The sequence below is a fragment of the Sitophilus oryzae genome, unplaced genomic scaffold, assembly GCF_002938485.1.
Source record: "Sitophilus oryzae breed Bouriz unplaced genomic scaffold, Soryzae_2.0 scaffold_1449_pilon_pilon, whole genome shotgun sequence".
Classification (NCBI taxonomy): domain Eukaryota; kingdom Metazoa; phylum Arthropoda; class Insecta; order Coleoptera; family Curculionidae; genus Sitophilus; species Sitophilus oryzae.
Genome location: NW_022146114.1, coordinates 1,348,174 through 1,364,787, shown reverse-complemented (window position 1 = coordinate 1,364,787; position 16,614 = coordinate 1,348,174). Strand labels below are relative to the sequence as shown.

Sequence of the window (16,614 nt, the reverse complement as noted above, 5' to 3'; positions counted from 1 at the left end):
TTATTTTTAATCATATCTCATTTATTTCAAATGGAACGAGGGTGGCTCATTAGCATATTTGTAAAAATCAATTTTTTACGAATAATTTGGTACCACACACTTGGTATTTCGAGTAAAATTGTCATTACATTTATGAGCATGGCACTCTAAATTAAAATTAATTCAAATTTAAAATGGTATTTTTTTTAATTCAAAATGTCAAAAGTTGACATATGCTATGTCATTCTATTCAGAATGTCATTTTCTCTCAAATAAAGTAAAAAAAATACCAAGGGTTTTATTTAAAAATCAAAAGTTGTAGACATTTCCGGTGCAACAAAAAGTGACCGAAAAGATTTGAATATATCAATCAATCATAATTTATGTCATATACTAACATACCAAATCTCGTTTTTTTTTCTGAAAAAATAAAAAAGTTATAGGGGTTTTGAGACTAACCCGGTATATCTATACTAATACAGTAAAACTTCCCATTTCGGCCACTTCTAAAAAGCGGTCACTTCTGTTAGCGGTCAATTTTCAGTTGTTTGAATTAATCTTAGGGGAATTCCTATATTAAAATATTTCTCAATAACGTTAATTCCAAAAGCGGTCACCGGCCGCTTCAAAGGTACATTTTAGGGAAAAACCCATTAAATTTATTGCCCCAATACCGGCCAAAAACCGAACCCTTTGAACCTTTTTTTTGTCTAACAAGAGCTGTTTCAGGACACTTTAGGAAATCCCAAGCAATAAACATTTATAATTTGTTTGAGAAGTAGGTACAGAGAGTGACAAATACAATACAAATTCGTCAGTAGTTTGCTGAAATTTTTGGGAGATATAGAATCAGTTTAGTTTCTTACTCTGAAAGAACAGCAACCATGTCTTTGAAACGTAAACGTTTGTCTATTAAAGAGAAATTAAATATTGTCGCGGAAAGTGAAAAATATAACAGCAGTGCTCGAAAGTTGGCGGAAAAGTTTGGTGTTGGAAGAACGCAAGTGAACGACATTTTAAAAAACAAAGTGGAATTAAAAAAAATGTTTGAAGAAGAAGGATGCAATGCAGATAAAAAACGAAAGTTTCCTAAAACAGAAGGATTTGCAATCGATCAACTAGTTTACGAATGGTTTTGTAAGGCAAGGAACAAAAACATACCCATATCGGGAACCTTAATTCGGGAAAAAGCTCTTGAGGTATCTACATCCTTGAAACTTAGTGAATTTAAGGCTTCAACTGGCTGGTTAAATAAGTTTTGCAAGAGACATAATATTAACTTCAAAACAATTTGTGGTGAGTCTGCAGATGTGGATGAAGTGACTGTTGAAGACTGGAAAACAAAATTAACAGCAATCATTAAGGAATACGACACTAAAGACATTTTTAATGCAGACGAAACAGGGCTTTATTATATGGCAATGCCAAACAAAACCTTTGCTTTAAAGAATGATAAATGTGCTGGCAAAAAATCAGCTAAACAACGAGTGACACTGCTTTTCTGTTGCAGCATGCATGGTGAGAAGGAAAATCCGCTAGTTATAGGTAAGAGCAAAAACCCGAGATGTTTTAAAGGAGCGCATGTAGATAAATTGCCGATAGAATGGGTATCCAACAAAAAAGCTTGGATGACGACAGATATAATGACATCTTGGCTCAAAACCTTTGACACCAAAATGAAACGGCAGGGTAGAAAAGTTCTTTTATTTTTGGATAATGCCACGTCTCACCCAAAAATAGAACTTGAAAATGTTCGTATAATTTTTTTTCCTCCAAATACGACATCTCATTGCCAGCCGTTGGACCAAGGAATTATTCAAAATTTTAAATTAAAATATCGTCAATTTTTTATTAAAAGACTTTTGACTTTTACTAATACCGAAGAAACGATGGAAAAGGCTAAAGAGAGCATAAATTTGGCAAGTACTATGGTGTGGATAAGTACAGCATGGAAAAATGTTACATCGAACACTATAAAAAAATGTTTCCAAAAAGCGGGATTTGCAACCGTCAAAGGGGACGATGCATTTGACGAAGAGGACGACATTCCTTTAAGTCAGTTATCTTCAATTTTAAAAAACATGCCAGGAAGTCCAGATCTTAAAGAATATCTGACAGTCGATTCAGATGTCCCTACGGAAAATCCTAGTTTAGAGATGCAGGGAATAATCCAGGAATTTACAAACAACAAGGACAGACAGGACTCCACTCAAGCCGAAGAGGAAGAAGATGAAGGCCAAGACATTCTGTGTTCATCTATAAATAATATGAGTGAAGTATGTGAAAAATTAAGAGACATTCAGAATTTTTTGGTGATTCAAAACAAAGACGAACTAGCGGTTGATATTGCCCATACTTTGATGAAATTTGAAAGTGAAATTACAAAAATCAAAATTAAAAGTTTAAAGCAGACTACCATTAATCAGTTTTTCACCATATAAAATAAGGTTATCATTTTGTAACTTTTTAAAGTCAATTGTACATATGTATATAAGAATATCTATGTGTAAAATACATATGTATACATAGTAAGTTTTTTTTTCAAAAATTTTTATGTAATAAAGTTTTTTTTGTAACAACTGAACTATTTTTTTGTGCCAAAAATCTAAAACTGAAGATCATTTATTAACACTTATTGTGTGTTTGTACTACATGCTCGTACTTAATTTTAATTACTTTGCACGTTTCCAAAATAAAGGCATTTTACATTGGTATCTGTATTTTATTGTTCCCAATAGTGGCCACTTCCCTTAACGGCCACATTCCTTTGAAAATTTTTGTGGCCCCTATATGGAAGTTTTACTGTATATAAAATCCTTAAGTGACTGACATACTGATTAATCACGATCCTGCTCAAACCACTCAACGTAAGAAGCTCAATTTTGGCATACAGGTTGATTCTAGGGTGTAGAGGTTCGATAAGAAGGGATTTTTCGAAATTCCAGTTCCAAGAGGGTGAAACCACCCCTCAAATATTACAATATTTTGTATTTAAAAAACGGTTTCCGAAAAAACGCTTAAACACGTATATTTTATTTTGTTTTTTTACATATTTTAAGATTTTTTAAAAATGTATACAGGGTGTTTCGAAAAATCTGATCATTGATTAATCACGATCCTGCTTAAAGCGTTTGACGAAAAAAGCTGATTTTTGGAAAACAGATTGATTTTAGGGTGTAGAGGTTCGATAAGAAGGGATTTTCCGAAACTCGAATTCTAAGGGGGTGAAACTATCCTCAAATATTAAAATATTTTTTATTTAAAAACCGTTTTTCGGAAAAACTCTTAAACACGTATATTTATTTTGTTGTTGTATATATATTTTTAATTTTTTTTAAAAAAATTATACAGGGTGTTTCATAAAATAACTGCTTGACGTTTAAAGCTGATTTTTGGCAAACGGATTGACTGTGGGGTGTAGAGGTTCGATAAGGAGGGGTTTCTCGAATCTCAAATTCCAAGAGGGTGAAAACGCCCATCAAATATTACAATATTTGTTATTTAAAAAACGGTTAGTCTTTCGGGAAAACGCTTGGACAAGCATAATTTATTTGGTTTTTTACAAATTTTGAGTTTTTTTAAAAATTCATACAGGGTGTTCTAAAAAGTTGGGTAATTTCTTAACCACGATTCTGCTTAAACTGCTTGACGTAAAAAGCTTATTTTTGGCAAACGGATTTTTCGAAAGTTAAATTCCAACGAGAAGAAACTACCCCTCAAATATTACTAAGTTATATAATAATATCGCCATATTGTTTTTTCTCATGCTGACATAAATGTGAGAAAATGTTATCCAGTTTGTATGTTAATGGAAATTCTTGCTTTGCTTTATCATCACCATTACAAATGATTAATTCGACGCGAAGAAGCCGCTAGTACATGCTAGTACTAAATATAATGCTTAATTTGAAGCTCTCTCAAAATTCCAAATCCAAAAAAAAATCATTTTTTTAACACGAGATACAGTATGAAAAATGTGTGTCTTCTTCAAAATTCAGTCTACCAAAATTTGCAATCTTGTTTAATGTATATAGGGTGGGTCAAAACTAAATGTTGTATTTTTCACTATTTTAAATTAATTACCCTGTATTTTGTATCATAATCGAACAATGTAAAATAATAATTTGTTTAATCTTTGAATTATATTAACCACTTCCTATAACTAAAATCGATATGTAAATTCAAAATTGTGTTTTTTGAACATATATGACAAGATTTGACATTCGCTCTTTCAATAGGAAGCGTTTCTATATCTATCCAGATAGAAACCTCGGTTTGTAATCTTACTGTAAAAGTTTTGTTTTTACAGTAAGATTTGTCTATTTAAATTTTTTGTCTCAGTGTAATGTAATAAATTAAAAGTATTGGTTTTCTCTATTATTTATTATATATCATAAAAAAATCCGTATATACACAATTTAAAATATAAATATTACAAAAATAGACATACAAAAATAAAACATATTTATTATCTTAACAGAAATTAGTCTATATCACTAGATTTGTATTCTTACTAGAACCTACTTTACTACCCCCAGAAAAATAATCGCCTACTTTCTCAGTCAATGTCCTTAGATAGTGAGGTAGCCTTGCTTTAGTATGTCTAAACATTCCGTGAAAAAAAGGAGACGGAAACATATGTTTTGATTCATTTCTTTCCTCATCAGTGATGTATTTATCGTCTAAATGTATCAACTTTGGCAGAATTGATATAACATATAGCCTAAAAATAATCAAAATTGCATTAATCGTTGTATGAAGGTTTTGTATAGAATTTGGCATTTAATTGTTTTATTAATTCGGCATTTGACCTTATGACTCTAACGCAATATATCTAAACAGTGGATATGTTACGGACCAAGATGTAAAACCGGCCTTTAAAGGCCGGTTTTTAGGGTTGGTATATTCCTTTAAAGGCCGGTTTTAGCGGTTTAGGAAAGAACTTTCCTCTTAGTCACTAGTCCAAAAAAGTAGCAAAATAAGCATTCGGCATTTTACGGTTTATGTAAAACTGGCTAGGTATTTTTACACAAATGAAGAAGGAAATTAAAGATAAAGGATTATACTATGTCGGTATAGCAGCACATTTAATTAGTACCTAACCTAACAAAAATCAAAGTTGTTTTTCGATGATTTTCAGATTAATGTTTTTCAGATTAATGTTAAGCCGTATAGCCGTAAAGGTTTAAATTCACCGATAATTATTTTGATTATTAAATTAATAAGCATTACCTATATCGCAAATAGTCATATATAGATCCACCGTTTAATGGGGATGGAGCCACTAGATTACCCATTAGTGATAAGTACTTCAAATTAGGGCAGTTATACCTTAGACTTTCTACCCAGAAGATTTCGTCTATTTTACAAAAATTTAAATATAGTAATTCTAATTTTGGCATAAACGGAATATTAGTTTCTAATACGTTTATAGGATTTCTGTCGAGTATAAGTGATGTCAGCTCTTCAAAATATTCCAAAAAATCTACGTTCCTGAAAAAAAAAATTACTGATTAATCAAACTTAAAACATAAGAAATTTTTAAATTAAATTTAATTTAAAGTTTGCAATCGAATATTGAAACGTATAATAATTAAGTGATAAAATGTGGTATATAACACAAAACTCTATGTCAAATTTAATATAATCAACATATTAATGAACCCTTTTGAATTCCTGATAATATGGCGAATGTACAATATAAAATTGTTAAAAGGGTATAGCCGGATTAATATAGGAAATCTGCCCCGCGGCTTATTTGACTCGCACTCAAGGAATCGATTTGGTGTCGAATCAAAATAATTCACCTAAATTTTTAGCTCTCTCAAACGGTTTTCAAGATTTTCAAAAAAACTGCTTTTTCAATTTTATTTTCATTTTTATAGTAAAATTTAAAATTAATTAATGATGATTTTTTTCTAATTCTTAGAAGTCTAACACATGAAAAAATAATATGATCATGATTCTTAAACGAAGCCGATTTTTAGCCGAGGAAAGAAAATTAAAATCTTCATTTTTTAAACTTTGTGAAATATGTCACTCACTAAAAATCGTCATAAAATGTCTTTTATGGTCCTTTAAACTCATGAATTTTTTAGAATTTTTGAAGTGGTGGAACAATATGAAAAAAACTAATAAGTTTTTAACTTATACTTTTGTTTAGTTTAAAAAAGTGATTAGAAAATATTTTTTCATTACAAATACATCCTTGCCAGAAATAAACATAAAGATTATTATAAAAAAAAATCAGTCCGAGAAGATTTTAGAAAAAAAAATTAGAAAAAAAATGAGTTTTTAATTTTTTTCATATTGTTCCACCACTTCAAAAAATTCTAAAAAATTCCTGAGTGTAAAGAAATATAAAAGACATTTTCTGACAATTTATAGTTAGTGACATATTTCACGAAGGTTAAAAAATGAAGATTTTAATTTTCTTTCCTCCGCTAAAAATCGGCTTTTTGCTTAAAAATCATGATCATATTATTTTTTCATGTCTTAGACTTCCAAGAATTATAAAAAAAATTATCATTAAATAATTTCGAATTTTGCTATAAAAGTAATAATAAAATAGAAAAAACAGTTTTTTTTTGAAAATCTCGAAAACCGTTTGAGTTAAAGAGTTAAAAATTTAGGTGAATTATTTTATTCGACACCAAATCGATTCGCTGAGTGCGACTCAAAAAATCCGCAGGGGCAGATTTCCTATATTAATCCGGCTATACCCTTTGTTCCTGAATAATAACTTCGTCTTTTTTAACACAGAAGATATTATTTCCTTATGTATATTCTTCAAAAAAAATCATAGAAATGCATTTTGCAATAATAGTTGGAATTTTAACATTTATAGTAAGGTTCATTATTAATGATTAGTATAATATTAAATTTTAACTCTAAAATTTTAACTATAGGCATGTACGAGTATATAAAGTTCAAAATAAGTAGTAGTGTTAAATATTTAATATACATATTGGGCGTCAAATAAATGCAAATATTTTTAGGGCTGGTATATTTTGACCCTAGTAACACATCTATAGGTAGGTATTTTCGTGAAAAAAAAAATTTGGTATCGAAAAATCTGCCAGCCCTGAAAATATTTACATTTATTCAATCAACTTGTATACCTATATTAAACATTGTTTAACTCTCTCATTGATACTGGATGGAACTTAATTTTTCTCTAGAAGAGTAAATTTCCTCACATTAAATACTTACGTCAATACTTTGTCAATTACAGAAATTATTTTTTTAATATCTATGCATTACCTAAAATTATTATAGCTGAGGTCCAGTATTTTTATGTCCGCTCCAAACTCCTGGCATATCATTTTAGGCATTTGTTCTAATTTTTCGTGAGATAGGGATAGTCTACTCACTGTTGAATCTGTTAATTTATCTTCTATATTATTTGCTAAAAATCCATTAATAAAATTGAGATACAAAATAGCATTAAATATTAGTTATTCTACTCTATATATCTCGCACACAAAATCTAGGTTTTAATAAAAAAAATGAGAGATTTTAATGTAGTAAAAATATAAATATATGTTAAAACACTGTCCTGTAATCACTGTGTATTCAATCTCAAAACATGGTGTAAAGTTATGACAATATGGCGAAGGTAATCAAAAAAACTATAACTTAATATTTATATAAATTTTGTTTCTCGTTATTAATTACAAATTCTAAAACTACTTCGACGTACTAATAGTATTACTAAAAAAAGTAAATATTTAATTATAAAAAGCAGACCATATCATATCCAAGCCTTTGTCCAAGCAATGCTTAGTTGCAAACTATTTTTGATAATATGGTGAAGGAATTTATTTTAAAAAACAATTTAATATTCAGATAATTTTTTTGTAGTAATTACAAAAGTAAATGCGAAAGTTATGTAGAGTTGAATATACGAAATAAAATGACATAAATCAGAATGCAGCCTGTGGCTGTACATACTGTACAATGTAAGTAAAAAATATTTTAATTCATTTTGAAGGTCAGCAGTTTTCAACTAGCTGATTAGGGACACGTTGGGTACTCAAATTCAAAATTAAATCGCAAACTATTATAAATAGTAATACCGTATGATGGAATAAAAACGGCGTCAGCGATGGCCATGAAATGAAAATCGCTGTCATTTTATATGCATGTAAAATTATATGGAAAATGTCATCGATCGTCAATTGATAGCCATCGCTGACGCCGTTTTTATTCGATCATACGGTATATAGAATATCACTTAAAAAATATACAGGGTGGTCCGTTAGTTCGAGGAAGTTCAATATCTTGTTAACAAAGATATGGAAAATGTTTTATACAAGTGTTGCATGGTTTATAGAGATGCATATTCTAAAAGTTGTATATAGAGTGTTCCAAAAAAGTAATGATAAAGTTGTGAGTTTTTTAACTTGAAACCCACATTTTTCTGTACAGTATTAGATCAAGTATTAGATTCAGAATAAAATTATGCATCTAGTACACTATTTTTATTTGAAGTCGTATGCTGTATTGCAATGCCATTTCTTATTTAATAAAAGTATATCTCTGAGTAGTAGTATATCTCAGTAGTATATCTGAAACGTGGTTAAATCTTGGAGTAAATTTAACTTTATTAACTTAAGGTGTGTTTCCAAAACACAAAGGATAGGAAAATATATCCTTGAAGGTAAACTTACATTATACAAGGTATTTGTACGGTGTGACCAATATTGCAATATTTAAAATTCTTCAAATTTTTTTAAAATATTTTGATAAAAATTTACTGTTAAACGACCCATATGTAATATAAAACCGCGAATATCTGAGACACCGTTAAAATTTTAGGAGCACATTACGTACAAAAAAATTTTATTTTTTAATTCTGCATCTAAAAGAAAAATAACATACAAGGTGTTTGCAATGTTTGCCAAGTCATAAAAAATACCCTGTATGAGATAATGTGAATTTTCTTTCCCAGATTTACTCTATTATTGGCGTTTAGGAAATTGTAGGTAAATATCTGTATGTAGGTAATATACCGGATGCGTCTCAAAAGGGGCTCACCCCTATAACTTTTTTATTTCTTGAAATAAAAAAAACAAATTTGGTATGTTAGTATATGACATAAATTAGGATTGATTGACGCGTTCAATTGTTCTCGGTCACTTCCTGGTTCACCGGAAATAACTACAACTTTTGATTTTTAAATGATACCCTCGGTATTTTTTTACTTTATTCGATAGACTGAATATAATGACATATATTATCATATGTCAACTTTTGACATATTCGCTTAAAAAACATCGAATTTTAAATTTCATCTGGAGTGCTATAGCTGTGCTAAAAACACTAATTTTAAACAAAGGAGGCTTGGAAAAACAGATATGATCATCTAATGTTTTTAGTGTTTTATCCTGGCCGGTTAAAAGATGCCCAAATCGTATCTTTAATCATATCTCATTTTTTTTTCAAATGGAACGAGGGTGGTTTATTAACATATCCGGAAAAAGCATTTTTTACGAATAATTTGATACCACACACTTGGTATTTCGTATCAAATTGTCGTTATGAACCGCATGTTACAATTTCAAATAAACCAAATGCGAAAATGTCAATAGTTGACGTTTTCAGTTTCAAATAAACCAAATGCGAAAATGTTAGTAGTTGACATATGATATGTCATTCTATTCAGAGTATCATTTTCTATCAAATAAAGTAAAAAATACCGAGGGTGCCATTTAAAAATCAAAAGTTGTAGTAATTTCCGGTGAAATAGGAAGTGACCGAGAATAATTGAATACGTCAATCAATCCTAATTTATGTCATATACTAACATACCAAATCTCCAATTTGAATTTGAAGTTTTATGTCAATTTTTAGTAAATGACGTCTAGAGATTGACCTCGCCAATATTATCAACCACCGTCATTCCCCAGCCGTCTATGACGCCTTTTTTTCGATCAGACACTATTTATGCTTCTCACCTAATAATATTTGTCCCAAATTCGTCATTTCTGGTGTTTGCATTTCACTGTAAAATATGTTGGATAGAGCATTGGGCAACGTTTCCCGCGTTACCATATCTCCATCTTCATCAGGCTGCGGTTCCCCTGGAGGATCTCTCCAAATTTCGGAAATATCTTTGAATAAACCCAAATGGTCTGCTTGATCCTGTGGTCTGAAAACGATGAAAAATCTGACATTACATTATTTTTTATTCTTAAAATTTGTTGACTTATTTAGTTTACACAAACATTTAGTTCTGTTAGTTCGTTGTATTAAATTAGCAATGATCTAACGTTAATATTATGTTTTTGTATAATTAGATTGTGATTACACTTTCGGCGTACACGAATTACTCAATTTGTGTACTAAGTCAATTCCCTTATATTTTGGAATAAATTTTGACTCTTTTATAAAATATTTAACCTTTAAAATGTTCTTTTAAGCTACGTTTACACATAACGTTTGACCTGTCAGTTTTACGTGTCTCAAGACGATAGAATGACCTATGAAATGAAGATCGCTGTCATTAAAATTATATGGGAAATGTCGCCTGGTAACTGGCAAGTAAACGTTTCTTCTGTCAAGTGAGGTTTTAAAAATTAGCATAAAAACTCTTAAGTTTCATCTGCGATTTTAGCATTGTGTTTAGTGTTTAGTGACGTGGAAAAGAACGAATATGGAATTTTACTACAAAACTATTTTTATATGGTTTGATTTTAATAATTATTTGTAAACACACGCAAATCTAATTGTGAAAATGACATCGTTTCATAATAATGTAAAATCATTATATTAAATACCGTACGATCGAATAAAAACGACGTCAGTGATGGCTATGCAATGAAGATCGCTGTCATTTTATATTTAAAGTTATATGGAAAATGTCATCGATCGTCATTTCATAACCATCCCTGACGCCGTTTTTATTCGATCATATGGTACCTCTGAACAGTTTTGTGAACTTGTAAAAGTAGGTGCAAGTAACCGTTTTCAAGATATTTAGAATCGAAATAATCAATACATGTCATAATGCACAAAAATTGTTCATGTTGATTAGATAGTAATTAGACTGAAGTAATGCATGTGTATTTTTTTGTGCCACAGGTTCAGCACAAACCAGACAGACATTAATTTTCATCCAAATATCGACGTGAGTTCAGAAATTATTTATAAAAACCTGAAATACGAAATAAAACTTCTACATCCTGTATCGCCGGAATGAAGCATTTTATAGTTATCTGCAGAATATATAGCAAATGTTTCTCGATTTAAATTCGGACCACCCTGTATATTAAAAAATAAAAATTTTCATCGGACAAATACTGTTTCTTTCTTCAAAAAGTTTCATTGGCATTAAATTACTTAAAATAATATTTAATAAATTATATAATTAATATATAATATTCATAAATATTTTCTATGTAGAAAATGCCTTTAGCAAAAAGCCATTAAATAGCGCAAGACTTGCAACAGTCTTGTACCAAAATGGAGACCAACACCAACAGTGGACCCTGCAACCAAACCAAACCAAGCGCGTCTTGGTCTTGCAACATAATCTGCTGATCATTAAACATAGATATTGAGTTTAAATATCTTTGATAGATATGTATATAAAATCTGTGCAACAAGGCATGAAAGATTTAACCAGACGATATCCAAAAATAACAGAAGAATATAATTTTCCTTATAAATTAGAATGAATAACAAGAACTATCAGTAACACTAATGTATTTTCTGTTTACGTTTACGCAGAATATGCATGTAGTATGCATTATCGATATGTTCAGGGTGGACCATTTTGGTTGTTTCTATAGGGTATCTAGGAAACCGTGAGAAATATTCAAATGTTGATACTGCAGTCTCGGGTTCTTTTTTGGAAAAAATCACAATGCCGCAATCGGATCGCGGCTAACTTGATCGGTTTCGAAGCTACAGGGGGATTCTCAAATTTTGTACTTTTTGAAGAAGTTCGAAAGTTTGTGTATTTCAACAACTAGGCAAAAATGAGTTAAACATTCTAAAGGCACTTTTCTGTGTAGAATGCAGTGGCGTACTTTTTTCGAAAAAAATATTTTTTGAGATATTAACTATATTTATGTTTTTTTTAAATACAACCCCCTGCATTTTTTTAAATTTCCTGATTCACTTTGGCATGGGCTTCTCGAAAATATATAACACTATATATTTATTTCCACTATTAACTTTAAAATTCCAATTTATTTAAAGATATCGACTTTCCTTTTGGTAGGTCATGCCGAGTATTAAAGGAAACAAGCGAATATCTACTTTCAAATTAATCCATGTATTAGCAATTAAATAAATTCGAAAAATACGAAGCAAATAAAAAATAAGTGTGACAGAAACAAAAGAACATATTTTAATACAAACTCAACAGGTTACTTCAATCGGGCTTCTCAATTAATATAAAAATTAAAAAAACACAAAGACTACATTAAATGTTCAGACTGCTGCCCTAGACAGAGTCTAGGGCAGACAGAGTGGGTACAATCTAGACAGAGTTCGTATCGTCTCCGCACGCCGCCGTTAACAGCATTTCAATAGATCTACTTGATGTTGTTGGATCTGGTGTTACGGCTCCGAGGACATTAATATGTTGATTTTCTTCATCTTCTTTCTGATAATTTTTCGGACGCGGTTTTTGAAAAGATCCAAAAGTGATTAAACTATCTTCTAACCTTTTAAAAATGGCTGGGTTTGGTTGCTCGTGCTCTGGATACCGCTCAAAATATAAATCAGATGCCATTTGCTTATGTTTGTTAGACTCAATATACCATTCTAACATATTATATTTCTCAAAATTTTCAAATTTACTATTTTTTTTATTATTTAAAATACACACACTTCAATCTGTTGAAATAAAATGTCCCGCATCCATCAAAGGTATGTTCCGATCACAATGACAACCGTTCACTTTGTTACTCGGCGCGGCCTACTATCTAATTAGTGGATATTTTAAGAAAAAATTGAAATGTTGAGGTTAATAGTGAAAATAATAAATATAGAGTGTTATATATTTTCGGGAAGCCCATGCCAAGCTGAATAAGAAAATTTAAAAATATACAGGTTCTATTTAAAAAAAACATAAGTATAGGTAATATCTCAAAAAATATTTTTTTCCAAAAAAGTCTGACTACGCCACTGGATTCTACACAGAAAAGTGCCTTTAGAATGTATAATTCATTTCTCCGTGGTTGGTGACATAAACAAACTATCGAATATCTTAAAAAAGTACAAAATTTGAGAATCCCTTGTAGCTTCGAAACCGATCAAGATAGCCACGATCCGTTTGCGCCATTGTAATTTTTTCAAAAAAAAGAACTCGAGACTGCAATATTAAAATTTGAATATTTCTCACGGTTTCCTAGATACCCTATAGAAACAACCAAAATGGTCCACCCTGTACATATATAGACATAGACATTAATGTGTCACAAAATAAAGTAACCCCCATGTCAGTGTATTAATCTTGTATAAACAAGAGTTAATTACAATACTTCGAGAACCTTTCATATAGTATCATATACCTACTATTTCCATTTTATAAAATTCTTCAGAATTAATCAAGGGTATATTACTAAGCCAACATAAACCAAGCCTAGCGCAATTGCACCATATTTTTTACCAATGATCAAACTCTTAAGTATTCGTATAAGTTGTAGAAAAACATTTATATTATTATATTATGTGGGTAATAATATTCCTAGTAATTTGTTTCTAAAATTTGATATGATATTGATTATAAAATATAAATACATAGATTAGAATTAGTTACAGCGTTTTTCATTTGAACCGGTTGAACGAAAATGACAGGTAGACCTATTTTTATACCGTATGATCTCTAAATTTTGATATGATATTGATTATAAATTTTATAAATAGATTAAAATTAGTTACAGCGTTTTTCAGTTGAACCGGTTGAACGAAAATGACAAGTAGACCTATTTTTATACCGTATGATCGGATAAAAATGGCGTCAGTGGTGGCTATGAAATGAAGATCGCTGTCATTTTATATGTAAAATTATATGGGAAATGTCACCAATCGTCATTTCATAACCACCACTGATTTCATAACCACCCTGACGCCGTTTTTATTCGATCATACGAATCCTTGTATTTTTATAAAAAAAAATATAAAATAAACAAGGATATATCTATTATAGTGGCCTATGATGACAATCGATAATAATTTCTGTGAAAAAAAGTATAGTAAGTCGAAACTTAACTATACTTTACTTACTACAAAAATAAATTTTGAGCAATTAATTTTACTGAATAAATAGAGCGAAATTTTACTTATATTCCAATTTTTAACAAATTAGACATCTTCATGGATTTTTATTTTAAAGACCGTTACCGTTTTTTTTTATTGTAGGTACCGTATCGCAAAAAAATCGACGTCAAAGACGGCCTGGAAGGAGAATCGATGATAATTTTAGCGAGGTCAGATTCTAGACGTCATTTACAAAAACTTAACATAAAAACTTGCCAAAAATTTACACGAATTATAGAGAGACTAAAAAGGATAGAACGTTTCAAATCACACAAACCTATTTAAAAAAATATATATAGGTATTTCTCGAATTTTAAACTACACCATTTAAAAACCATTTTTACTCAATATAAAAATAAATTACCACCCTATTAAGGCCAACTGGCAGAAGGCGTCTTTAAGAAATAACGAAAAGTACGGACCAAGTAAATGACATCTAGATGCTTGACCTCGCCAAAATTATCATCGATTGTCATGCATTCCCCAGCTGTTTTTGACGCCGTTCTTTTTTCGATCGTTTGGTAGATATTTCATTCACGTATTAATTTAAGAGAACTAAACATTCTTCCATGCGATCACATCCACATAAAAAAGATAAAAGTATTAAATGCTTACTCGTCAGGAAAATCTTCAATCATTTTTCAACATAAACAAATACACTGGTTGACAGTGACAATACACAAACATTTCAACCGTAACATTACAAGGCACACAATGAAATACATAAAATTTAACTGAAGTTTTATCAACGAATAACACTGATAAACCTTATCTGTTTAACTAAAGTTAGTTTTTAATATCATCGTAAAGACGTGCCAGTTGTCTTACATTTTTCGATTTAAATTTTACTTTTTAGGTCAAGAAATCTTAAATAAATTAATACTTCTAACTAAAAAGTATATTTTTAATATCATGTTTGAATTAGCAGTTATAATAAATCAAATATTAATTTTCTCTTATAATAAATAAAATAAAAATTATAATATTATCGTGATCTTTAGAAATTATGTAAAAAAATGTACAATGTATTATTTTATTTCAAACTACCCTATCACTTTCTTCGCTAAATTTATAAAAGATAAAAAGATAAATATATTCTTTTGAACAGTGCTGGTATCTTGTGAGCCAATGATGAATGTAGTTAAAAGTTCAGAAAATGTGTAGAAGAAAATTTTAATCTGTGTTTTAATATGAATCGGGATACAAATATCAATATTATTCCAGGCAGCAAAATATATGAAAAGTTCTTACAGTAATTGTTAGATGGCACTTCTCTTTTTACACTTTATATTTCTAACACAGAATTATTATAGTACATACATAACGTATATTTCATTTTCTGAAAATTGTGATAATAAAATTTAATAATTATGACATAATATGAGAGAATAATAGATAAGTTTTATCTGTGTTAGCTAATTTTGAATATTTGTATTCCAATCAATTTTAAAATAAATCAGTGTTTTGTTTTTTTATATAGACTTTTATGTTAGGTCAAAATGTTATCTAAAACATTTACTTTTAATTTTTAAAACGATATTTGTTACACTGATTATTAATTTTTCCTTATAAAACATATAAATAGAAATTTAATAATTAGAATTAAATTCCCTTCACCATTTTGTAATGAAAAGTTTATTCTGATATCACACATCAGACAATACTTTCGTAGGTATATTTTTCTGTGCTTTTATCATTGCATAAGAAGGAAAGGAAGTATTTTAAAGAATAAATTGATATTTGATTAAAATAATATTTGAAAGCATAAATATCACTTCCAGACATTCACTTTTTTTAGTATACCTTATTGAAGTATAAATAAGTTAACCTTAACAATTTTTTGGTTTTGAATGTATAGCTGTGTCAACTAAAAATGATTAAGATCAATTTCAAATTAAAGCAAATAAATTATTGTAATTATCTAATAACAATACCTAGATTTAGATACACTGCTGTAACAATTAAGTAAAATTTACAAAATCCATAAATTCCAATTGTTCTAGACAAATAGATATAAATAAAAGAATAAAACATTACTATTAATAGTTCTGACTGATAACGAAACCGAAGAGGAGGATGTCAATATTAACCCTCAACTGGCGTGGTGAATTCGGACCCGAATTTATTTTTCACTTTAAAATACATGATGAAAAGATTTTATAAAAAAGCTTGTTATTTTAACATTGTTTACAATATATTCAAACTTGTGAACAAACACTTTCATTAATTTTCAACAAATTAATAAGAACGGACACAAAAATAAAGTAAAACGCATTTTTTAGGAATTTTTGACAACAGAAATATAACTTGGCTAAGAAACCCATAGAAATTAAAAACATACATATATATTTTATAATTTTA

The 16,614-nt window shown here is 29.4% G+C and overlaps 2 protein-coding genes across 4 annotated transcripts; one reads left to right on the top strand and one right to left on the bottom strand.

Annotated features, from left to right (window-relative positions):
• The first annotated feature begins 863 nt into the window (after nucleotides 1-863).
• LOC115877413 (tigger transposable element-derived protein 6-like) lies at nucleotides 864-2,420 on the top strand. The gene is made up of 2 exons (XM_030893566.1): nucleotides 864-1,524; nucleotides 1,864-2,420. Exons 1-2 carry the CDS (start codon nucleotides 864-866, stop codon nucleotides 2,418-2,420), a joined length of 1,218 nt encoding a protein of 405 aa, XP_030749426.1.
• A 1,942-nt stretch (nucleotides 2,421-4,362) lies between these two features.
• On the bottom strand, nucleotides 4,363-15,553 carry LOC115877402 (leucine-rich melanocyte differentiation-associated protein-like). 3 transcript variants are annotated; one of them, XM_030893553.1, is made up of 5 exons: nucleotides 15,505-15,553; nucleotides 9,939-10,132; nucleotides 7,243-7,387; nucleotides 5,212-5,472; nucleotides 4,363-4,702 (listed from the first exon to the last, which is right to left on the bottom strand). In XM_030893553.1, exons 2-5 carry the CDS (start codon nucleotides 10,033-10,035, stop codon nucleotides 4,468-4,470), a joined length of 738 nt encoding a protein of 245 aa, XP_030749413.1. In that variant the 5' UTR covers nucleotides 10,036-10,132; nucleotides 15,505-15,553; the 3' UTR covers nucleotides 4,363-4,467. The 3 variants fall into 3 exon arrangements, with proteins under 3 accessions (XP_030749413.1, XP_030749412.1, XP_030749411.1); XM_030893552.1 differs by lacking the exon at nucleotides 15,505-15,553 and adding an exon at nucleotides 14,869-15,014; XM_030893551.1 differs by lacking the exon at nucleotides 15,505-15,553 and adding an exon at nucleotides 14,869-15,004 and having other exon boundaries at nucleotides 9,939-10,150.
• Between the last annotated feature and the right edge of the window lie 1,061 nt (nucleotides 15,554-16,614).